Here is a 27,062-nt window from a genome sequence, read left to right as displayed (position 1 = left end):
ATGCCTGCCGTCTCCACCTTTTCTACTTTACTGGCAGAGCTTTAGCACATATACCCCGACCTCTTACCTTCTTCGGGGAGTGTGACTCAGTCACTCACAGCCCCCTCCCACTTTTGCAAGGTCTCATCAGTTGAGGATAGCAATTCTGAGGCCACTCTCTATTCCATACCTCCCCTGGGTCCTTGGTGCAGGTCCTGTGGCTCTCCTGTGTGGATAACAGGCTGAGGTCATGGTCGCTCGATCCATCCGAGCACATATCGTCATCTCTAAGAGTATTCTTCGGCGTCACACAGGTGACCGGACTTACTCAGACTAGGGAATAAGTGCCAAAAAGAGATGTGAGAAATTTGCAAGATGCCACAGTGTTGTGTTGAGCACCCCTGTCCAATAGCTGTCCTCTGGCTCTACACAGGGCCGGATGGTCTCTCTCTCTCTCAAGCCTACGACAATGGCGCCTGTCTGGCCCCTCCCCATCTTAGTGTCGTGCCTGTGCCATCTTCTTCCCATTGCAGGTAGGCAGGTGGTGCTTCCTTGCCTTGGTGGCTTAGTGCTTGGGCTACAGAGCTGCCGCATGTGTGAGGTTGTGTTGCTTTGTCAGGATTAGCCACAAGGATATTAATTAAAGTAGATTTCCCATCATTTCCCACCTTCACAGCACAGTTCCAAAGCACAGTTCATGACACAAAATACACTTCTCTTTTTTTCTCTTTCCTTTTCTTTTTTTCTCCGTCCACCTCCATTCCTCCTGGCAAGATTTGACCTCTTCCACTCGACTCCTGCTCTCTGAATGGAGTGAGTGCTACTGGCATGAAGATAATTTCACATACTGGAAGATGCAGTGCTTTTATCAAAAAGTAATAGAATTGAGCATATGATAGAAAAGTGGAAAAACATTGCTTAAGAAAATAAAGCTGGTGGTTGTTATAAACCTTTTACTACTAAGTTAAATTACTGAGGGATGCTTATTACTTTTTTTGCACAGTGTCAATTCTGGGATGCTGTCCTTAAAGGCAGAGTTTCAAAGAGAAAAATCATATCTGAAACGGGCATTAAAAAGAAAAGGTTAAAGTGAGCAAAAGAACACAGAAATTAGATGGAAATTGACTGTAAAAGCATATTATGCTCAACGTCTTGGAGTTGTGTTTTCTTTGTTGCAGATGACAGTGGTATTTGAGATGTATATAAAGAAGATGCCCACTGAAGACATATATGGGGTCATTTTCACACTATACACTCTGATGTATTTATCCTCATATTCAGTTGCACATCAGTGCCTTCCACTTCTTTTTTAATCCTGGCAAGGTCAACTTTGCTCTCTTCTCTTGAGACACTAATAGACAGACACCTTTCTGGAAAACAGTAGACTGACATGTTTCTTGAAAAGACTGTTTCATTTTGGCCAGTTTTGAACACAAAACTGAACTTTAGGAATACCAGAATCTTTCAATCCAAGTGAAAAGAATAACAGGTTTCAGCAGCACTGATGCAATTACAGAGGTTTCTCTAATAACCATTTAAACATGACTAATGAAGGATATGCCAATGGAGCTGACCATTAGGACATTTAAGGAATCGTTGCTGTGAATGATGGTTTGCAGTAATATGTGAATGATAAATTACAAATCAGTCATTTCAAGCAGTAATAGCAACTGGCAACATTAGTAATGTCTCAGAAATATTTGTAAATCGATTTAGTGGTATCTTGATAAAAAAGATCATCAACTTCTGAGTTCTAGTGTGTATCTATACAAATCAGATTTAAAGAAAGACTCAAAGTATAGAATTCAAAAAGAATACATCGAAAATCAATCAAATGGAAGAATTTTATTAGGAAACTGCTCTACTATTTGACTCTGACATCTGTTGAATCACTGTCCTTTTAATGGCAGCTGCATAGCCTGCTGGGAAACAAATGTTTTATGTAAAACTGTTTTTGATCATTGATAGAACAGGTAAAATGATTTGAAGTTTAGTCTTTAATTGTGCTAGCTTAATGATGCCCAAAGGCATATCGTTTTTGACTTTCAGTGAAGCAACATTTAATGAATTCTGTCATTATTATAACCTTATTTCCTATTTCATGTCTGTACTATAACTGTGGAATCCTTATTAGTACGACTAGTAGCATTTTAATTTTATCATGTGCACTGAGTACAATAAAATTCTTACTTGCATGCCTGACCAACATACAAAACATCCCTTTAGGGCTTATTCTGACATTTGTAAATGCAGTTCTCCAAAACAGAGATCTGCAGTAAATGAATCCTGTTGTGGAGAGACTTACCCTTATCACAAGGGTTAATTGGTACTGAACTACTTACCATATTTATAATCAATGCCCATTTGCTGGCTGGCCACCTTGTGCAAACTAAATGTAGAAGATGACTTCTTGCAGAGGATAATCAATATTCTTGTTGATGAGTCAAATTTACCTGATTAGACAGAGTGAAAAAATCAAAGATTTATATCTCTAGCTTAATTCGTAATGACATTATGAGGTTGTTCTGTACAGATAGTAACTCCATCTGCATAGCCATCTGTCTCTGTCTCTGTGTAAATTTCTTTTTGTCAAAAATTCATTTTTATAATTATTGTTTACAACAAACCTAAGCTGCTTATTATTTTTCAGACAGAATTAAAGGGTTATACTAAGTTATGTTTATTTTCCTGTATAATATTTTAATTAGATGTTGAAAGGTCATGCAAGGATTCCATCAACCTGGACTAGTGCTTTTATTTATAAAGACAGTAAATATTTAAATGACATGTCACTAATTACCACCAGTCAACAGCAAGGCTGATTCTTTTGTTGAACTATTTGGATGTCTGTTACCTTGTTAGCTGCTCTGCCCAGCAATCCAGAACATGCCGAGAATGGACACACAAAATGAGTTTATTAATGTCGCCATGTAAACCTGACTTGTATGCAGACAGCAGCCAAATTATTGAATTATTTTGATAAACGACCATCTAACAATTGTATTTTCCTATAGAAATAAATCATCTTAGCTCATTTCAACATGTTTTAATTGATTATACCAGTATGTTGATGTCACAATTGACATCTCTGCTAGAACTGTAATGCATTAACAGAGTACAAAAGTTATTTTATAGAGAAATGTGACTTGATTTTTTTTTTTCAATACACCCTTTTTCATCAGTATAATGATAGGAAATATAAATTCAAAGGTAATCTGGTGGTTAGATTACCTGGTAATTTTCTATCCATAGAAACTATATTAACAATAGATTTTATTAGTTTGTCTTTATTAGTGCTTCTGCATTGTTGCTGATTAAGTGCAATACAGTTAGGGCTGCCAAAAAAATCTCTACCTTAGAAGTGTAAAAGTGCATTATATACAGACCAGCAATGCAGATATCACCGAGTACGCTTATAAATATAATAACTTAAAATCATGCAACTGCTTCAGCAATTAATTCTAAATAGAAGTGCACTAACTACATTATATAGTCTAAAAAATGACATATATTTTTATGCTTTACTTTATCAAATAAATCCCAAAACAAGAGCAGGCAGAAATGTCACAGTTGTGTTAGGTCCTGACAATAAATATGGATAAAGCATTTCCTTCATACAGAAGAGTCATGAAAAATAACTTTCGTCATTAATTTGTAATGATGTAGGTCTTGATATGTTTTCATGTTTTAAATGCAATGTCCCTCTGTCTTTTTTGCCAAAACAAACCTTAAACAAATCTTTAATAAGTAAATCAACATTTAATTGACTACTTGCAGATTGTTAGGTCTGTGTATGCTTCAGGCAGTGACACACAGAACTAGTAAACTATAAAGTTTTGTGTAGCTTATGATTGCATTAACATCTTAAATTAAATAATGAGGCATTGTGAAATTGTGCAGTATATATATAGTATACCGTAATGAATTGTACGCTGGGGAGATTCAAATCTCAATAAAATGCAGAGATTTTGCTTTTTGCTTTTTTCTGTACAATTTTCTTTTAAATAGTTTCTCCTGTCTTTTTTTTTCCTGTCTCTGAATTTTTCTTAGGTTCAGTTGAAAAGAATTTTATCCAGGGCCTTATTTATATCATTATCTTCTTCATTTTACAGTTATTTTGAATGTGGGACATTCCCAGAACATAAGACCTTATTAATAATACAACACTTAACAGCTTGGATACTGTCTGGATAGATTTCAGATCATTAAATTCAAGATAGGTGAATAAAATAGGGCATACTTTTACAGGGTCATGATTGTCATATGCATAAAGTATAGTCGGGCGGCACGGTGGCGTGGTGGGTAGCGCTGCTGCCTCGCAGTTGGGAGATCTGGGGACCTGGGTTCGCTTCCCGGGTCCTCCCTGCGTGGAGTTTGCATGTTCTCCCCGTGTCTGCGTGGGTTTCCTCCGGGCGCTCCGGTTTCCTCCCACAGTCCAAAGACATGCAGGTTAGGTGGATTGGCGATTCTAAATTGGCCCTAGTGTGTGCTTGGTGTGTGGGTGAGTTTGTGTGTGTCCTGCGGTGGGTTGGCACCCTGCCCAGGGTTGGTTCCCTGCCTTGTGCCCTGTGTTGGCTGGGATTGGCTCCAGCAGACCCCCGTGACCCTGTGTTCGGATTCAGCAGGTTGGAAAATGGATGGATGGATAAAGTATAGTCAGATTTTTAACTTGCATGTGCTAATCAACATACTGTACATCACATCATCATTCTCCAGAGGCATGATTAGCGAGTATAACAGCGGTACCTCTATCTTCCTTACCTGAAAAATATTATCATCCATTGTAAAAACTTTGGCTCTTTCACTTTACACCTGTTTTTTGGTAAGGCTGGATGTGAACTGTTTGCTTTAAAAATCAAAGAGTGTGGGATGAAATTCAATAATAGTTTTAATCAATTTCAAGTAGTACTAGGGTGTTGTACCATGTTAGCCATTATGAATGTAGAGAAAAGCCAAGCAAAATGACACCTTTTATTGGCTAACTAAAAAGATTACAATATGCAAGCTTTCGAGGCAACTCAATCAATCAATTTCAAGATAGTAAACATTGACGAGGCTATGTTATTGAGAAAGCCTACATCAATCATTTTAATTTCAAATCATTTAAAAATCTGTTAAGTAATTATTTCTAATTCTTATATTGTATATGTAGTGTATAATCCCAAATACAGAAATCTGGTCCATAAAATATGTAGACAGGCAGAGAGCTTGTTATGGAAAAAAACGTTCCTCTGTTTTCAAAGAAGTCATTCAGGGAGACCAGATGAAAAGGCAGAATGATTCTTTATTTGCACATAGATATGCACAAATTTCTCAGTCCATGGAGTAAGAAATCAATAAAACAATTCATCTGCTTTTATGCATTTCTGTTACATTACCTCATATAATACATCACATCATCTAACTGTTCATTCAGTCAACGAGTGCCACCAGAATTCTTTGACTCCTTTTGGCTCTCCTATTAATCTGAAAATTGCTTTGTAAATAGGGGTGATCTGTGGGCTCTCCTATTGATTTTAGCACTGCTTCATAGGAGGGGTGTTTCGGCTTTCCCATTAGTTTATTTCCACTTTGTGGAGGGATGTTTGTTACTCATCTACTTCATTTTACCCTTAGCAATTATCTTGGTGGCTCCTCTAAGATGAAACAAAAGCCTAACGTGTCTAGGCTAAAAACAACATTTAGTTAACCCTTTAGTTACATTCAACTCTTATCCTTATGTTTAATAATTTATTGTTATAACTTCATATAAGTATATACTTGTATTAAATTGTAAAATTAAATCATGTATTGATTACAAATGTTAATTAAAATTGTATAAGCTCTAGTAATCTAATGGGTTTAGTGTATTTCTTAATTTAAGTGTATGTATCATCTCATTCTGTTTAGTGGCAAGCATTCACTGGATATTTTCAATAACAAATGTTTTGAAAAAAAGAGGAAAAAAATGTGTGCATTATTTTCTGTTTAGTATAGGAACATGTATTTATTCACAGCGGCATCCCTCAAGCACTGTACATTTCATTGAAAAGGAGAACACATTTTATATCAGGAGTGTGATTCAAAGGTACACAGCAATAATTTTGTAGGAAACATTATCCTTTTCCATTTCTTATTTTGAAGGTGACCTGCTTTTCATATTGCAGCTCACAAACATCCATCAAGCCTTCACCTGTTTTACTGACCAAATTGAACCAACAACTTACACAGTGTCCACTGTGTCACCTTGTGTCTTAACATTATGCTCTGACATTTAATGGAAAGGTTACACTTTAAATTACATGTTCAGATCCAGTAAACACAATACCCTTGTGAGGCTTACAAAAGTGTCCACTTTGTTGATGTAAGCTTTCGTTGTTAATTTCTTCTCTTCCAACCCACAGCCCCTGCAGCCTGTGACCTTTGTCTCAATATTTTTTTTTTCAGATTTCACAGGCTGTCAGTGCTGCTCAGACATCAGCAGCACAAGCCTCCATGATAGAAACTGTAACTATGGTGACTAGAGAGCAGACCCTAGTTAAAACTGTTAAAGAGGAACTCCCTCCAGCTCCACCCCAAAAGAAGAGGCAGCTTGTGGTAGATTCTGAACTTCGCAAGAGGTAAGGTGAAAATTATAGTTTTAGACTGAAGTGACTCAGCTGCTTAAGGAAATTTAAATGGATGTCAGATAATAAAATAAAATGAAGTGCAAATCGGCCTGCGATATTTGTTTCTTTTGAGAAATGTCATACAGCCTGGCAGATGCTGCACGTGAAAGTAAATCCTGTTTCATGATTGACCATTAAAAAATAAAAAACTTGAAACAATCATATTGGACATTTAAACAAAACCTTGTTCAGATAATTTATATAGTAAAATCATATAGTAAATTGTATTTCCATTACTTGTAGTCATGTGTTAATTCTTACTTTAAGTTTGATTCAGCCATTTAAATGTCACAGGCTTTCAATACCATAAAAATTTATTTATATAGCTTAAACTCAGTGCGGAAATTATCTAAAATAACTAAGCAGAAATTCAGTTAACTTTGAAGCTTACCAACACAGGAAGGATAATCACTTGGTTTTAACCATCATCCCCAATAGGTTCAGAAACTGAAATACTTTATGAAGAGGGCAAACCTACTTTCCTTGCTTGAATCTAGAGTAATTTATTTTGAAATTTCAATTTTCTGATTCTGTCACACAAACATAGTTACTTAATCACTTGCTATCATTTAGCTCATTCTGATGATGGTCAAAGTTGCGACAAACTAAGCTGGATAGACCAGACCACCATATATACAACACAGTCTCCAGCTCTTCCAAGTGACGGGTGTATTGTAAACTCTTTAAAAATTGCCCAAACCACCTCAAGTAGCCCATCACTGTCACAGAAGGTGAGTTTAGAAACCCTGCCCACATTAAACAAGGTAACTCTCAAGCTGCAAAAATGTTAAATGAGATATCGCAGCAGCCCTACAACCACATACTCTTCCAGCACCATCCATAAAATACCATAGAGAACACGGCCATAATATTCCCCAAGTCCACAAATTACAAGAATGACTGACTCCAATAAGTCCTCAATTATCTTTGCCAAATCAAATAATTGGTCTGATATTTTACTGCCAGGATAGAATCTGCAGTATTCCCTCTAGATCTGAGATTTAACAATCAGATGGAGTCTCCATTCCAGTACACTTACATACAGTATAACAGGGAGTCTAAGCACTTTGATGTTTTTAGTTGCTGTAACAGACCCTCTTGTTCAAAACTAGGACTGTCTCTCTGGTCTTGCATGCTGAAGGACAATACTGCATTTCAAGGAACATTGAAGAAGTGTGCTTACCAAGACATATTCATAATATCTGGCATATCTGTATCTCATTTCTTGTTTCAGCCTTTCCAGAGCTTTTCAGTCATCATACAGTCTTAGCCACATGAAAGGACTGAGCTCCAATACTTTTATACCAGGGTTGCCCATAGCTGGCATACTTCTCTTGAACCTGGGACATTGCTAGTCATGTACTGAGATGGACTGAGCAATAAGGACACACATCACAGCAAGGGTAGTGAAAACAGTGCATAGTGCCAATTTATTTCAAACAAAAAGTGTTCAAATTTCAGTGTAAAATCTTCCTCCAAACAAATACACACATAATCATAAAAACACATGCATGTAAGGAAGTTAAAAGTCAAATAAAATAAGCAGCATTTTGTTAAAACTAAGAATAAAAAAGTCAGAGTCAATCTTTTAAAACCCTCTGTTCTGTTCTCTTTGTCTCACCCTCATCTTACCTTGAACAACCATCTCCCGGGTATGCTCAATAGAGCTGAGACACTGGTGCAAACAATGCTCAGACTCCTGTCCTGGCCATCATCCCTTGGCATCCTCCAGGATGCACTGAGCCAGACCCCGTCTTTCCCAGGCAATGACATCCATTGGACCTTTAGAAAACCCCTCCTTAACTCCTATCCCAGCCATTATCCATTGGGGTCTTCCGGGGATGCGCTGAGCCTAGCTTTGTCTTCTCTGTTACCTCAGAGTCTGCAGGACCCCTAGGTACCCCAATCACTCCTGCTTTCCACAACACAGTAGGCTCTCACGTAGCTCAGACATAGGGTTTCTCTTGACCACTTCTCTTTTCACAGGCTGCCACTAATTCTGTTCTGTTTTAAGCAATGACACTCCTGAATTGTTATTATCACTAAGGACGACATAGTGATCTGCATTGTTATTATCACTAAGAACTACATAGTGATCAATAAAGACTATTAAAAGCTAAGAAAATAATCAGAAATTAGAGAGAACCAAAATGGGCATGCAGAGACATTGTCAAAAAATAGGCTGCAGTCCAAATCTAAAACAAAGTCTATCTTAAAATATTTATAGTAAGTGGTTTCAAAACTAACTAAGTTACTTGATTTCCTTAATTATTGCTACCCTTTGTGGTCTGTCTTTTGTAATTTGATCCTATCTCGCATAGCAAATACAGTGCACCCCCATCTTAGATAGGCTGGGTATGATAACTCAATATATCACATGGTCGATAATGGCCATGGCAGCCATAAACAACATGGCTGCAGCCATACAGAGACAGCTATAACATTGACACCAATATCTTAAAAACCAGAATACAATTATATAAAAATGTAAAAAGTAAACAATAAGAAAAGTAAATGCAAAAAGTCTGAAAATGAAATAAATTGTTTCTAGGACTGCAAAAACGAGGATTCATCAAAAGCAGGTGTATTTCATGAAGCTGGCTCCAGTCATGTATACATGGAGGTATAGAGTGAACCAAGGACATGTTATGCTTGCGTAGTCAAAGACTTCTTGGGCAGGGCATTTGGGTGAACAACTTATGGAACCAGTGAGAATAGAGCCATGAGAAACCACAAGTCAAAAGCAAGAGATCAAGGAAAACAAACATATCCATTTTAATGTCAGCTATGAACATGAATGTTAATGAAGAAGGTCATTGGTTAAAATACAGATAAGCAACAAGAGATGTATATGTGAAAATATTCTGAATGAAGGCAGTATCAAAAAAGTCAATATTTGTGAATTCTAATTCCAGTCATTTAAATTTATTCTTGTGTAATGTTTTTCAGTAAGACTAAGACTAAGACTTGGAGAGCTTACACAAATTTTTGACTATAATATAAAGCAGTATAAGAATAAGGAATTTATTGATTAATATTGAACAAACAATTATCTACTTTGCTTTTTGCAATGCCAAGAATGAAACATTTTAGTAGAGCTTCCACTTATTTTTCTTACATTCTCTGTAGATAGCAGTTCCTAGTCTTTAGGTAGGTTGCTGAGGGACAGTCTTCAAGAAGCAGAAAAACACAATTTGTTCATAAGCATACTATTATAAAAATAGGATAACACCTACACATATAGATATGAAAGAAGGGACACAAAACAAATAAGACAAACATACAATATGACACAGAAGAGACTATTCTTATTTAGGTGTTAGGTTAGTTTAGGTGTGTCATCATTTTAGAAACTGATGTCACTATTAGTTTGCCCTTGCTCTTTTGAATGTACACCCAATAAGTCACCCATTGACTTATTGCCTTTTTATGGTAAGAAACGTCTAGAAGGATGTTTTAAATGTTTCATTTATTACTGATTTTTGACTGTTTTTAAGAAGCTTAACTGAGGATGAGCAGCTTGGATGTAAATACATGCAATCACAGGGATTTACTTAATTATGGGAGGCATGTAATTAACTAAAGTCAGCTGGGGTGGCCACAAGATAAAAGAGAAGGTAGGTTAGTGCTAAAGAGAAAAAAAAATGAAAGGAAAAGAAAGAAACAAAAAGAGAAGGCAAGCAACTGCTCGTTACGCGTCTGGCATGATAAGTATTCCAAACAGGACAGGCAGAATCTGTTCAGTTGAAATATCTAAACAGAGCAGGACCAATGGCTTTGTAGAGGTTTCAGGTCATGTTGATGTTCTCATCTTCTGAGCATTGGAGTAAATGAGAACGTAAAGAAGCCATGGCTACATGAGCAGATCCGTAGAAACGGCAAAGTGCCCTGGTGAGCTGCAGGTTACCGATTGACATAGCAGTTTGGGTCTGCAGGTACCACCCTAAGTAGCAGACCAGGATATGGTGGGTTATGCCATGTGAATACTTGAAAATGTCCTGATGAGGGAAGGAGGGAATATGTTAGGAAGGATTGGGATTTTAAAAGTATTTATTTATATATTTTTTGGAGCACACAAGAGCACTGTTTTGCTCCTTTTCTCAAATTGTGTTAGTTACTAGCACAGAGCTTGTCATGGAAGAGTTGATTTTTAAGCTAGTGTTCAGAGATATTCCAGAGTATCCAGCTGTAAAAGTTCTAAAGACAGAAACGTCACCAGGCCTCAAAAAGGTTCTGCTGATTACCGATCGATGTCTGATTACAGGATAATGAATGTGTCCATTAGAATAATTTAAAGTTTACCTTGTGGTTACATGTTTTACATGAATGTCCATCCAAGTGCCTATTAGTCTGCAGATGGGTCACCGCAACTTTCATTCAAAATCAGATTAAATTCATTTATATTTACTAATTTTTCTGACACATTTGTCCAAGGCGTCTAACAACATTTGAGATAAGATTCTTTTGTTTTTCAATTTGGAGCAAATAGTGTGGCATAGTGGTTAAGGCCCTGAACCCTGAGGTCGTGAATTCAAATCCTGTTACTGACACTGTGTGACAAAAAAGAAGTAACTTCAATTGCCTATTCTCCAACTGAAAAAAAGAATAATAAAAGAATTGCAAAAAATTTTATCTTAAATCTTCTAAGTCATCTTGGATAAAAGTTCCATCAAAATAAAAAAATAATAACACAGGTTGATTATTGTCACATGTACAGACTACAATGAAATTCTTACTTGCATGCAACACATTATCACTTTCTGGTGCCATGATTAGTGATGTATTATTAACTTGATATTTGAAATTCAGAAAGCAAGGTGACCAAATGCTGGATAATAGCAGAGATGCAGAAGAGCCAATGATTCAAATAAGTATTTTTCTGGAATGCAAGTGGAAAAAGGCAGCTGCATTTCTTCATCTTTGCCATGTATTTTGTTTTAGGAAAGAATGTCTTATATGTGACTGAAAACCTATCAATCTGGGGCAGTGTTTCCCAACCTCGGTCCTGGGGGCACTCTGTGGCTGCAGGTTTTTGTTCCAACTAGATTCCTAATCAGTGAAAACACCTGATAGCACTGATCTCATTTAATTAGCTGGTATTATTCTTCTTTTATTCAACATTCAGAAAAGCACAGCAGCATGATTTTTTCATTTATAAGACATCTCTTATATAAATTTCTCTTCTGGTTCGTCCTGCTTCCACTTCAAAACCGGTCCCGCCCACACGCAGCCAACACGGTATTTCTCGATTCCTATTCGTCCTCTTCCAAACCCTTCCCCACACTTCAAAACTGGTCCCGCCCACATGCAGCCGACACGGCATTTCTCAATTCCTATTTGTCCTCTTCCAAACCTTTCCTCAGGCTGCCTGCGGCTCCTTTGTCTTTACAACAGCTTCTTACACAGCAAACATCAGAAGCTAAAAATTATCGTGAACACATTTGAGAATACAACTCTTCTCTAGCATTTGCTTGCATGGGTGCACAGATAACTCAATCTCCTGGCCACGGACCATACTGTTTTAAAATACACGGGCAAAATTTACCACCAAATCTCTCCACTATACGCTAACACTTCTACCTCTCCAGGATATGGACAGTTGTATGTTTTTGACACAGCGCAAGCTACTGAAATATGCTTACAAAATAAAGCAAACTCTGCATGCAGTGAAAATTTACTTCTCCAGCTAGATTCCATGCTCAGAGCCATCAACCCCTTTGCTAAATCATACAAACATATGCATGAAATCGCTCAGTCCAATCCAACAGCATCTGTACGAATGGTTTTCAAGAAAAACCCTATGCAGGATTTACGACGATACAATGCCCCGACATGTCACACTGATGTTGCAGCGATTTTCGTCGGAGAAGATGGCGAACCGCCCGCCGAAAGGGACAGTTGCATCTATCCCATAGGCAACTCCGGTAAACAGATTTCCACGCTCAATATGAATTGCGATCCTATGGTTTACCCACTTTTATTCCCTTACAGAGACATTGGCTGTCACAAAGATTTACAACATGTTTCCGATAAAAGAACCGCCAAGCAAACAAAGCTTACTCAATGCCAATTTTACACGTACAGATTAGTAATGAGGAATACATTTAGTATTTTGCACTCCAGCGGCAAACTATTCCAACAGTACTTCGTAGATGCGTATGTTAAAACAGAGGGCGCACGTCTCAACTATCTCAGATTACATCAACAAGATCTGCGCGTGGAACAATACAAAGAACTATCAGATGCACTGCAAGCAAACACTGAAAATAACAACGTACGTGTAGGTAAAATGATCATATTGCAGTCCACATTTCCAGGAAGTCCAAGATACATGCAACAAAACTATCAGGATGCCATGGCCATAGTACGAAAATTCGGAAAGCCTGATTTATTTATCACTTTCACATGTAATCCTGCTTGGCCGGAAATTCTACATGCACTGTCGGATACCCAGACCAGAGCACAGACCTGATACCAGTCTTCAGCCACAGTCAGTTGTACGTGGCTTTTTCTAGGGTTAGATCTTTCGACTCATTTATCTGTCTTCTCCGCCAAAACACCTATGCACAACTGCATCTTTCAAGAAGTATTTATTTCTTCTTGATTTCTGAATTCCTTTCTCACCGTTTTCCATTCCTATTCTTACACCGCCGTATGCTACGGTGGGCGTCGGCTAGTTTAGAAATATTTCTGCTTTTGCTATAGATTTAAATGCTTAACTCTATTTTGTTGATTTCATTATATTTTGCCTTTTCTCTGTGCAGTTTTTTCCCTTCATTGTATCTTATTAATGGCAATTAAATATGTGCAGAGCAGACACCCAGGCAAACAACACTGAATAATCAAAGGCTGCAACTACTTTAGCGTCAGACCCACTAATTAGTAAATAATGGATTAATTAAAAAATTAGAACACCTTGAAAAGTAGAATGAAAATATTGTTAAAAAGAAAAAAAATACATTATTCCCATATAATTGCTTGTACATTTTAATATATATATATATATATATATATATATATATATATACCTTTAATTCCTTTCTAAATACTTGTGTTAGGCTCCTTTATTTTCATCACTAGCATAACAAGTATACTGATTTCTTACAGTACAGTGATAGGCAAAAAATGGATTGCAAACCCAAAGTTACTTAGGTCATTATACCTTGGAATCGACTGTAGAACAGATAAAAATCACATCCTCCAAAAAGGACACAAATTCACTCATCCCCTATTTTACTATTCTTACTTAAAATCAATTTTCTAATACTTTTCTGTAAATTAGTTCCCACATGAATTACCCAACTAACTGCTCTCCTCTTTCCTTGGTGCAATACTTTTGCTGTTTTTATCAACTATTTGATGGGCTACGATAATAAGTGGAAAAAGAAAGTCTTACTTCATTAAGTGAATTCTGTAGATGTTAATATTCTACACCTGACATTTAATCTTTGTTTTATTTCTTTTCTTATCATTGTCTTATTTGTGCTGTTGTGCTATTTTTACTATTTATTTCTACTTTTATATATTTGTTTTTTAATAAAGCAGTTGTAGCATAAAGCTCTTTAAAGAAAATGCTGTATTTCATTGTTTCATACTGTGATGAAATATGTTATGTAAAATATACAGTAGTTCATTTACTATGGGTCAGATTTGCCAAAAAACAATGAGCTATTAAATGCCATAATTAATTTAATGAACTATGATAGGCTTATAGGAAGAATATTGATTTACATTTCAGTCATTTGGCTAGACAGTGGTGCCATGGTGTAATTGTTCCAGAGGCCTGGTTGCTTGTCAGACACTGCCTGTGTGGATCTTATCTGTTCCCCATGTATTCTTATACAGTATATTTTCTAAAAGTGACCATTTTTGACTTCTCAAGATCCAAGTAGCTGCTTTTCTTCTATGATTCCAAAATTGTACAACTATTGAGATGGCAAATGTTTAAATATTGTGTGTGATTTATAAGTGAAGAAACTTTACAGTTTACTAGAAATTAAATGAAGAACAGTCCACACATACATACTGTAATGGGTGGCCTGGTCCCATGCCCAACCGGGATGCCCCTGCTGCATATGTTCTGGGGGAGCAGCCATGGGCTCCTCAGTACCTCCCCCGGGATGCTTGGTGGCAGCCTCCCTGGGTGACTTTGGTGCCTCAGTTTCCCGCATGGCTCCATGGGAGATGGAGTTCTCCATAGCCCTGTGGGGATCTGGGGTGGCCGCCAGGGGGTGCTGCATGGATCCCGGAGCCTTTGTGGACACCTCTACAGCCCCGCCCAGAAGTGCAATTAGCAACAGGTGATCAAGCACCTGGACCACTTCCAGGTGGGCTATAAAAAGGGCCAGAGTTGGGAGGAGGAGGACGACTAAGCTTGAGGAGGAGGAGGAGTGGTGGTAGAAGAGAGAAGTGTGTTGTGTCTCTTTGCTTGTGCTTTTGGGACTGTGTTGGGCCTGTGGGACACGGGGAAGACGTGCCCCACGGCTGAAGGGAAAATAAAAAGTTTTTCATTTTATACGTGCCTCTGTGTCCATCTGTGTCGGGTCAGGTGCCTATATAGCGCCTTTTTATTACAATACATATAAAGAAAGTGCCTTATCAAGGAATATTACCGTTTTAAACTTCTAGATCTTCTACATTGCATTGTTATGTTATATTACAGGGGTACTCAGGTCCAGTCCTAGAGATCTGCAGTGCTGCCGGTTTTTGCTTTAACCAAATTTTTAGTTAGAACCCATTTATTTACTACTAAAGTAATATGTTTCATGGACTTAGTTTTAGCTAACTTGTTTGCTATGATTCAGAACCCTTAATTGCCTATTTTAGTTTTAAACATATTGCCTGTTTTCTTAACCAGCCATCAGTTAATAATGAGGTGTAAATGACAAAGGAATTACCAGCTCACCAGCTAACATGCCTCCATTTTAACCTGTGTGTATGCAGAATAAAGCGTATGTGTTAATATAATCTTTCGAGATAAATGAAGTAAAAGGAAAGGACCAAGAGGTACAAATGTTTACCTGGTCCCAAATCTTATGGAAAATGTTCTCAGAAAATGAAAAATGTACAATGTCATAAAGATTTGTCTTGGAAGAATAAAATCACTAACTAGCCATTTTTGCCATTTTAATTTATTTTACTACTTAAAATATTTGGCAAATTGACAGGCTGAAATGTTCCATTTAAAGTACATATTAGGTTGGAGTTGAGTCACACAAAGTTAACAGGAAAAATGGTTTCTACAAGCAGTCAGATCTATAAGTATTCGAACAGTGACACTATTTTCATAATTTTGGCTTTGTACACCACCATAATGAATCTGAAATAAAGCAATCAAAATGTGATTGAAGTTTAGACTTTCAGCTTTAATTCAAGGGGTTTAACAATGAGCTATTTAGAAAAACCTGACATTTTTATACATTTTTCAACAGTAATTGGACAATATAACATAATCATTAATATGATAATTTTTTCAATATTTGGTTGAAAATCCTTTACAGTCAATGACTGCCTGAAGACTGGACCCAATGGTCATCTCCAAGTGCTGTCTTTCCACCCTAGTGACACTTTGCCAGGCCTTTACTGCAGCTCTCTTCAGTTGCTGCTTGGTCACTGGACTTTCTGCCTTCAGTTTTGTCTTCATCAAGTGAAATGCATGTCCAGTTGAGTTGATGTCAGTTGATTGGCTTGGCCATTGAAGAATATTCCACTTCTTTGCCTGGAAAAGCATTTCGTTTGCTCTTGCAGTATGTTTTGGAACATTGTCTATCTGTATCTGTAAGTGTCGTCCAATCAGTTTTGCTGCATTTGGCTGAATCTGAGCAGATAGTAGAGAATTATACACTTCAGAATTCATCCTGGTACTTCTGCCAGCAGTCATATTATCAATAAACACCAATGACTGACTTCCATTCACAACCATGCATGAAACAGTGGATAAAACTGCCTCCACTATGTTTCACAGATGATGTGGTGTTCATCAGATCATGAGCCATTTCTTCTCTTCTCCATGCTCTTCTCTTTCCAGCATTCTGGTATATTTTGATTTTAGTTTCCTTTGTTCCAAGAAAATTGTTTCAGAACTAGACAGGCTTTTAAAAATGTTTTCTGGCAAACTCTAATCTGAGCTTCATATGCTTGACATTTACCAGTGGTTTGCATCTTTACTTTCATGAAGACCTCTCTTGATTGTGCACTTTGGCAATGGTTGGTCTCCCACCCAGAGAGTGTTCTTAGTTCGGCTAAATGTCATGAAGGGGTTCTACTTCACCAAGGACAGAATTGTGCAAACATCTGGAACAGTTGTCTTGTGTGATTTTTCAGACCTTCTGGTGTTGCTGAATTCACCAGTGCATTCCTTCCTTTTAAGAATGTACCAAAATGGTTGATTTGGCCTCTCCTCATGTTTCTGCTATCTCTCTAAAGGGTTTGTTTTGTTTTCACAGCCTAATGATGGCCTGTTTTTACTTTCATGGACAGCTCTGTGGACTTCATATTGAGAGTTCACATTGACAGCTTCCAAATGCAAATTCCACACTTGGAATCAATTCTAGACCTTTTACCTGCTTAATAATCAATGAACTAATGAGGGAAATGTTCCCTCCTAGTTATGGAACAGCTTGTCAGTCAAATATCCAAATATTTTTGAATCCCTGAAAATAGGGAACCATGTATAAAAATGTTTGTCATTCCTAAATGTCTCATACTTTTGGTAAACCCTTCAATTAAAATCTGAAAGTCTATACTTCAATCACATAATGATTGCTTTATTTCAAATCCATTCTGTTGGCATACAGAGACAAAATTATGAAAACTGACAAAAAAATTACTGACTGTAGCTATCTAATCTAAACATTTCTTATCAAAACAATTGTATCAACATTAGTATCCTAACAAATAGCTCTGATGACGTGAATGTTCTTTGATTGGCAACCTTAAATTGGCAATGTGTAAGGATATAATATAATGAGAACAGACCGTTTAATCTATTTGGATAAGTAATGGATGATTTTTTTCAATGTTTCATCCATATGCTTCTTAAAAAAATTTATGCTTCAACTACATGATTTGTTAGTTTATTTCAGATTTCCGTGTCTCTTTATGTGAAGACATGCTTCCTGGTTTCAGTTTTAAATGCACCCTTAATTTCCACTGGTGTCCTCCATCCATCCATTTTCCAACCCGATGAATCTGAACACAGGGTCACGGGGGTCTGCTGGAGCCAATCCCAGCCAACACAGGGCAGGAACCAATCCCAGGCAGGGTGCCAACCCACCGCAGGACACACACAAACACACCCACACACCAAGCACACACTAGGGCCAATTTAGAATCGCCAATCCACCTAACCAGCATGTCTTTGGACTGTGGGAGGAAACCGGAGCGCCCGGAGGAAATCCACGCAGACACGGGGAGAACATGCAAACTCCATGCAGGGAGGACCCGGGAAGCGAACCCAGGTCCCCAGGTCTCCCAACTGTGAGGCAACAGCGCTACCCACTGCGCCACCCCCACTGGTGTCCTCCAGTACAATACTCTATCTAAATTATAAGAGTTGTGCTGGATTAACATTATCAATGCCTTTATAAGGAAGTGGAGGTATATGTAAGGGTATGCTTAGTGATGGATTGGTGCACATTAAAGGTTTAATTCCTGCCTTGTACTCAAATCAATTAGAAAATATCCAAATTCCCAGAATTGTGTTGGAATGAACAAGCTTTAAAAATAAATATATGAAACAGTTAATTTATTTAGTGACATTTTTTTCAATTCATATGCATTCCTTTAATTTAAAGTTTGAAGTTCTCCATTTACAAATGAGAGAATAATTGGCCTTTTCATGATCATTTATCCTACTTCACTCTATTTTTTGTATTTCTAACTACTGCGAGTCACAGGATTGCAGTGTTTACCATTACTGCCTCTGGACTTCAGGAGAGTGGACTTAAATTTTTGCCAAGAGTGGAACATGCATGTTCTTCCTGTGTCTGTTTGAGGTTTGTCTTGGAGTTCTCTAGTTTTCCTCCCACATCCTAAAGATTTGCATGTTTTCTAATCTAGTGACTAGTTGAATGTAGGCTTTTGGACATCACTGTTTATATATTATCAACATGTGCAGTATTTGTTCATCCTCTGTAACGAATTGGTTTGTATTGTGTCTTGCATCATTTATCGCTGTGCTTTTATTTTGATCATACAGTATATCCTGATTTGCATCCAGGGAACATCAACAACAATTAAAAAAAAAATGAATGTAGCATTTGGCCTGTATTCTGTAATTTTAAAATGAGCACATGTATACTATTACCAATGAAGCTAAAGAACATAGAATAGATGGGGGGAAAAAATAACAAAAAAATAATTATTATGAAGTGATAGCATTGTACTCAACAGTTTGATGCTTTAGTCACAGTTGTTTTATGCATAAAACAATGGTAATACTACAATTTGTATGCAGTTAAATATGCACCATACTGTTCTACCTTTTTAGATGAAATACCTCTCCATTTATTACAAAACTAACCATAATATTGTGTTTGTTTAAATTAAGTATATATCTCCTATTTTCTTTGAAGAAATCATTGCAACTGTATTTCAAAGTTTGTAATAACCATATTCCTGCGGCTTTATTATTTTAAATGTACAGTTTGTACCAATGGGTGGGCCTTTTATTTTTTGAAACAAATGATTTTGCATTTGTATTCATAGGAATTCTGAGCCCAGTAATCCTGTTCACTACCTAAACTGAATGGAAACAGATGAGGCATACGTAATGTAGAAATATCTGTCATAAGTCTTTCACAAAAAAAAAGGGCATTTACTGTCTATGGCTAATACGCTTCATAAATGGAATCCACCTAAAAATCTAAAATTCTGTCTAGTTATCCCAAGATTGATGACAGCACCTACTAGACTATTGGGCAAAAAAACCAAACCATTTTATGCAGTGCATGTCAATATCACTCCCCCTTCAACACCTTCAGTCATGCAATATGACTTAAGCAGTTTTGAATAAATTAAAAAGAAAAAAATCACTTTAAATAGTTAAGTGAATTAAATGTTTTTTTTAATCTGTACAATTCTAATATAATAAGACAATTATCTTAACAGCTGATGTTAGGATTATAAATGTAACTGATAAATGAACATTCAAACCTTGTTACTTAGAAGCAAAGAGAGAAAAAGTACATGCAGAAATATTGCTTGAAGAAAAGAAAAATTAATCTTTTCAAATGTTGGTGTTTCCAGAAATCTGAACTGGGTATCTAAACAACTGATGTAATCTGAAACAAAAATGCATTCTGCAAAATTTATCATGCTAAAAAGTCTAAAAACTAAAGACTGTTCATACTTCTGACTTAAATTATTTCAGCTAGCCCTGCTGACTTGTATCTTTGGTTAGAGGATTAGATTCAGCAGTTTGCTTACAGTATTGCAAAATATTTCACTAATACAGGGTAAGCCAAAATGAAGTACCACATTTCTCAAGGTCATTGCGTGATACAGAGGCAGCTGAGTAGGTTTGGGTGGGGTCCTTTGATAGGCGATCCCTTGTAGTTTTCAGTCTGCAACATGCCTTGGCCTGATGCGCACTGTGCATTCGGTGTCAACGTGTTCTTCAAAAACAATGAATCCATCATCACTACGCAATGCACCTTCCGAATGCACTTCAGCATTCCTCCTAATGGTAATGTCCCAAATTGGAAAACAATTCTTCAGTGGGTGACTAAATTTAGACAGACAGGTACAACATTGAATAAAAAATCTCCAGGCCGTCATCGGACTGTACGAATGCCTAAAAACATCTAAGCTGTAAGGGCATCAATTTTGCAGACTCCTAGATGTTCAACGCACAAGCATGCTTCTGCATTAGGCATTTCCAACATGTCTTTAAGGAGGATTTTGCATAAAGATCTTAATTGCCATCCATTTAAAATGATGGTAGTGCAGGAACTCACTTAGAGAGACTGGAAGAGCCATAGAGAGTTGTGTGCGAACATTCTGCAAACCGTTCATCGAGATGCCATCATCATGTGAGGGATGAGGCATATTTCCATTTGAATGGTTGCGTAAATAGAAAAACCTTCACTACTGGGCTGAAACCAACCCTCGTAAACTTCATCAGAGACCCCTGCACAGTAAGACTTTTTCAGTTTGGTGCGCCGTTGCAGAATTTGGCATTATAGGCCCTTACATTTTTGAGGAGGGGGAGCAATGGTCACCATCACTTCAGAACGTTGCATTGAAATGCTACAGAAATTTTTGCGGCCCCAACTGGAAGAAATGGATGTGGTGGATGCCTGGTTTCAACAAGATGGTGCAACAGCTCAGACGGCGTGGAGATCCATGCAAGTTTTGCGGGTTACGTTTGATGACAGGTGGCCTTCATGTTTGCCTAATCTCACTCTGCGTGATTTGTTCTTGTAGGACTATCTCAAGTCGAAGGTATACACACCGACCTCAAAACCCTGAAGCCCTCAAGGATACTATTCGCCATGAAATCATTGCTATTCCTCTTGAAATGGCTGAACGATTCACGTGAGAGTTCAGAGATCGCTTGAAAAGTGTATCGCTAATAATGGCCACCACCTTGAAGACATAACTTTTAAAGCAAAGTGAAAAAAAACTATTTTGTATACTGTGCCTTGTGTCGTAATTAAATTTATTTTATCTTGTAGTGTTTTTGGAGAATAAACGTTTGAAATGTGGTACTTCTTTTTTGGCTCACCCTGTATTTGAAAAAAAAAAAATTGTCAGGTTGTTTACAAATGTATTACAATGCAAAAGATGCTAACATAAAACAAATGGTAAAAACAAAATTATCAGAAGCCCTGAAATAGGAAAATCTGAAAGAGGCATCTTTTCAAATTCTTTGTTTTTGTTTTACTAAATAAACACAGGATTTCCAGGAACAGTTATTTGAGTGAATATGTTCAAATTAATTTATAAATATTTTTACACTGCTTTTTTATAGTCATTCCAGGCACATATAGGCATAGTAACCTTAACCTGAATATCATTGCTTTCTTTTCCATTCTTCACTTATTATATCACACATACAAAATCCAACATTTTGGGGCTGAAACCCTGAGTATGTAAATTTGGATGTTATCAAAGTATAGTTTTATAATTTTTACATATATTTGTTGGTCTTTTTCTGCTTACTCTGAATTTTCGCCCACATTCTTAAAGCCATGCATGCATGGAGCATTTATCCATGAAGGGTGCATCACAATGATTGCTACAGAAGAAGAACATATCATTAGTGATATTTGGTATTACAATGATTATTCAAAGGTAATTCGTTCAAAGCTGAATTAAAAATTACAAGTCTTGACTTCATATTGACATCAGATCCTAAAATTAGAACAACCTCCTCTTGAAATGTGTGTGAATAAAATGAACTAATTACTTTACTCAATCAAACACGCATTTTCCAGTTGTTTTCTTTCTGACATCGTTTAAACAAGGGAATCTCAGCATGCAGTATTAAACATATAACTCGTCATTCTGTTTCATCACAGCTTAGGTCCATTGCATAATTTGCCTTCTTCTTCACTTCCTCAGTATTTTTCTTAATGTGCGTGCACACAACATACCACATAAATCTTGTAATGCTGATTGAAATTGCAACTTTACTTAACGCTATACTGTTGGACAATAGCATTACTGTTTCCAAAATACAAGGCTTTGCTTTGAAAAACTGTGTAGTGTCATTGTATCACTTCAGATGTATTGGTATAATAAACAGTATAACAAAATATCTGTTAGCACACTTAACCAACATTCACTACGTTGCCACTGGCCTTATCTGGCACCTGACTCTTGCTTTGTAGGTTAAGTAAAATTTTAATTTCCCTTAGCATATATTGTTGGAAAATTGATGCTAAAATTTGTTTCTCATCCAAAGTGGTTGAGTAAAAAACACTGCAGCAGCAGCATTTCTATTTAAACTTTGTGTTCGGTGTGCTGTCAAGCCTGAATACAATTCTTTTACCTGATGGGGATTTTAATTTTTGTGTTGGCACTACTGCAAGGCTGAAGACTGAAATGAAAATAAACGGGGAGAAAGTGTTTATATGTGCTAAACACCATTCTTCCTGGGTCAGTGGTGTGAATCTCAATGATCGTGAGATGTCATTGCTTCACAATTCTTTTTCCAATGTGAAATAAATTTAGTTTTTTTGGCTTATCCTGAATTATAGGCTAAATATAGCTCAGGCTGATGGCCCCCAAATTCTGCGGTCTTCTCATTATGCATGTTATGCTGACTTATGTTTCTAAGTTGGCCTTGTATGAGGGTCAGTGTGTACATGAATGGGCTCTGTGATGGACCAGTGGCTAATCCAATGCTGATTCCTGGTTTATGCACATGCTGCCAGGATAGGATTTCCACTAAGCTAAACTGGATCAACAAAGTTTCAGATTGTTATTTTAGAAAAATAATATACTGCATCTCTCTTCTACAAAAATTGTACCCATTTTTATATGGATTGTGAGAGTTGTATGAAGCCTATACAAAAACAGTTTTCAAAACTAAGAATAGGGAAATGTGTAGGAACTAAAACAGAACATGAATTAGAATATACTGCTAACTCAGGAGCCTACAGAGTGCCAAGGCAAGGTGTGAGAAGTTTTTTGTTAAATGTAAAAATTCAGTTACTTTCACCACTAGAGGGTATTTGAGATTTCAAATGACATAAATGTAGCCATTGTCAGAAACTCGACACAGAGTCATGAAAAGGTTTGGGGCAGCCACCCTTATAATTGGTTTCCTGGCTGCAAAGTTGTGTAAATAAATACAGCACTGCTGTGCACAAAACCGAGTCCAAAACTGAACTGAGGGAATAGGGAAAAGGTGCAGGCTTTTAAAGGGGAAGACAGGAAGTGAGATCATAGGGGTCGGGCTCATGAAGGTCTTCAGCCATTGGTTCGAGCCCGGACGTGACATCACAGGGGCCGGAACCGGCAAGGTCTCCTTCCATAGGCTCGGTTCTGGAAGTGACGTCAAGAGAGCCAGGTGGAATCTCCCATAAATGGTCTACAGGAAAGGGAGAAAAAGAGTCAGTGCACTCTGCCACATCCTGGTATGACTCGGAAATGCCCTTAACCAAGCCCTTTAGCTGCCTCCCATGCGCACGTGTGTGACACCATACAGATTGAAATGATCTTGGAGTTGTGACACAATGCAGCGGGGGAGGCTTGCATGTGTCCTACATATAGAACTGATTCTAAGCTGTAATGCATTTAAATTTTAGGAACCTGTGAGCTGTTTCTCAACTTTTGCGCATCTCTGAGTTTCCATACAAGCTTTTTTGAAAGGGAAATGTATAATGTTGTGCTCTGAAAGAATCTCAAAATGTATCTTTTTCAACATAAACTATCTCAAACTATATGTTCAGAATCGAGACACATGTATCATATTTACTGAAAAATGTTTAAAACAGGGATTGTTTCTGACCAAGAGGTAAATCCTGATCTCACTACTGTTCATTGAAACTTTGAAATGTACTTGGGGCAAGTGAAAATGTAAATGTTTAAAACAGGGATTGTTTCTGATTGAGAAGTAAATCCTGACATCACTACTGTGCATTGAAGCTTGGAAGTGTACTTGGGTCAAGTGGGCATGACTATAATCAAATATGGATGTAAACAGAAAAGAAGAATGGGAGGAGAGCATGTTCAGCTTAACAGACAGATAATGTCTTGACTGTGAGAGTTTCTCTTAAGGATGCCATCTCAGTTGCTGCCTTCTGCAAAAAACAAACCTGCTTAACAATCAAGCCACAGGAGAACTTTGTTTTACCTTGAGTGACTATTCAGAGTGTGAGTGTTCATCTTGTAACTGATTCACTCTCCATCAGCAATACTGGAACATCAGCTTTGCTAAAGAATGCCACACTGATTAATGACAGGTACATATTACTAATTAATAAATTATTCTGATTATTTGTCTGTCTAGCACAAAGGAAATTAATGGAAGAGTGACAATATACAGCTACACAGCAAAAGCAAATCAACAGCTATAGTACAAAAACAAAGTGAAACAATCTAAAAGGCAGACACTGTCATTTCATTGACAGTTGATATATATATATATATATATATATATAAAGTGAAGATCTGGGACACACATGCCACCCCAACCTGACACAGACAGGCACAGACACCAGTTCTGTCTAGTCAAGCCCTTTATTCAGGGAAGGAACCTATCCCCTGAGCATTGCCCAAGGACTGATGCCCACAGTCACGAGCAATATGGAATACACTCTTTCTTCTTCAAAGACTCTTACAGCCTCCTTCTCCTCGTCCTCTTAAGCGAGCTTCATCCCTGTTCTTCCCATCTCTAGCTACCAAATGAGGTGATGCTGCTACTTATATTCAGCATCTCAGGAGTACTTCCTGTGTAAATCCTTGTGACCCGGGAACACTTCTGGGTAAGGCAGGAGCCCTATACACAAGGGCTCAACAATCCCTGCAGCACCCCCTGGCACTCCCCACTGAACCCAACAGGCCTGTAGCGTACTTCCTGCTGGAATCCGTGGAGCTGTGGCAACCCTGGGGGGCTGCCAACCAACTGTTCAGGGCAGTGGGGGGGTGGGGGGTTAGGGGGATGAGGAGGTTTGGGGCACTGCCCTTCATAAGCTCTGTCCTTCCATTCGGGAGGCGTCCCAGCCAGGCAAGAATGCCGGACGCCTCTTACAATATATGTAAAGAATATGGCTGAACCTGAAACCCAAAAAGCCCACCTACTTTGACAATAAAATTATGAGAGGCTCCAAACTGATTAGTGTAACCTAGTCTAATGGCTGCCTGTTTTAGTGTCAGATTAATTTCTGATGCTCAATTCAGTGTGTTAATGTCATTGTCAAACACGGACATCACATTGCATTGGGGTTTTCTGCTTTATACTAAGTGCTATTGTACTACGATATGCTTCAGTTTCACTAGGATCCTATTTAGACTAGATTGGGTATTTGAATTGAACAGATTAATTTAGCTGTGCAGTCATATTCAAAGAAAATAATGTGTAGACAAATTTTTGAAGTTGGTGTTTTAGCTTTATCCAAACATACTGCAATACAATTCAATTCAATTCAATTCAGTTGATAAGAACATTCATGATTATACATCTCTGACAATTCACAAATTATGAATAAAAAAGCTTTTGTAATTTAGTTATGTACCAAACATTATCATTAGTTATCCTCACTTGTTTATTCACTTTATTCAGTCCTCCAAATCGGTTTCCTCCACTATCTGCAGTCAGGAGTATCCTTTGAGGTAAGATGATTTCTTTTAATATAATCTACCACCACTTTCAACTACATCTTCTTTGCTCCTGTCTTAGCTTAATCCCATCTACCTCCATCTTGGTACACTAATTCAAAAAATCAGCCTCTGTCTTTCACTCGATATACCCAAACCACCGTATTCCGTTTCTCCTCTGCACAACAACAATCTCTTCTGCACTAAGTCTTTCTCTTAACTCAGCATTTATCTTCCTCTTACTTTGTGACGTTCCACACATCTCTCTGATCGTTCTTATCTCTGCACTTTCCGGGATATTGTTTCTCACACAGATTTCATAAACTTTTTCACTTCTATGCCAGAGAGACTCGTTTAGAATTTGCAGTGGGAGAGTGCTTCACAGAATTTCTTCTATGTATCTCTCATCCTTGGATCAAAGCCCACACCTCTATCTGCACTCTCCTCTTCTCTATCTCTCTCTTCCACCTTCTCCAAAACATATCTGTTCCTGAAATCTAAACTGAAACTTCCTACATCAGCACACTGCACCCCTCTAATACACCTTCTACAGAGTCTGCATTCGCTCCCTGACGAAACCCATACACACCATGTCATCTTATACACTATGCAACCACTTGCGACAACTCGTGGATTGGATTGAGGTTTTTTGAAAACCTTTAACACACACGCCGCAAAGCCACACTACCAATACTTCCGTGTCTTCTGTCCCGTCACCTCTAAACATCACATTGGTCTTTCTGCCGTTTACCTTGAACCCCTTTGCTCTCAAACTCTGTTTTGTGGCAAAAAAATCACCAAAAATATTCTAATGCAAATAGTCATATTTTTTTCTGTTATACTGTCTACAGTATGTCATGTTTGATCGTGCAGAATCCGGGACATTGACATAACTGAGATTATACCCTCATACTTTGTTTTGTTGAAGCTAAGTCTAAATAAATAAAACCTCGAAGGTCTACTGTGGTCCTTAAATAGAGAAAAAAAACTGTTTTACAATACAGTAAAAATGAGCTAAATGACATTAATAATTACTATCTTTTCCTAATAGCATTTCTATTCCAATCTCAAGCATGCCACAAAATTGACCCTCAAATCTAAAAAAAAAAACCTGTCCCTTTTTTATACACATATATATTCTATGACAGCATGCTGTTCACTAAATTC

At 37.5% G+C, this 27,062-nt stretch overlaps 1 protein-coding gene across 12 annotated transcripts in view; it reads left to right on the top strand.

The window, feature by feature from the left end:
- Positions 1-27,062, top strand: part of dmd (dystrophin) — a 2,688,357-nt gene that overhangs the window by 940,014 nt on the left and 1,721,281 nt on the right. For all 12 annotated transcript variants that reach the window (XM_051926236.1, XM_051926244.1, XM_051926242.1 and 9 more), the window contains one exon: positions 6,406-6,578. In XM_051926236.1, coding sequence (XP_051782196.1) covers positions 6,406-6,578 — 173 coding nt within the window. The remainder of the gene's footprint in view (positions 1-6,405; positions 6,579-27,062) is intronic.

This window comes from Erpetoichthys calabaricus, chromosome 4 (assembly GCF_900747795.2).
Source record: "Erpetoichthys calabaricus chromosome 4, fErpCal1.3, whole genome shotgun sequence".
NCBI classification, from domain to species: Eukaryota; Metazoa; Chordata; class Cladistia; order Polypteriformes; family Polypteridae; genus Erpetoichthys; species Erpetoichthys calabaricus.
Note: the sequence above shows the minus strand (reverse complement) of the source record. Positions and strands in the feature narration are given on the sequence as shown.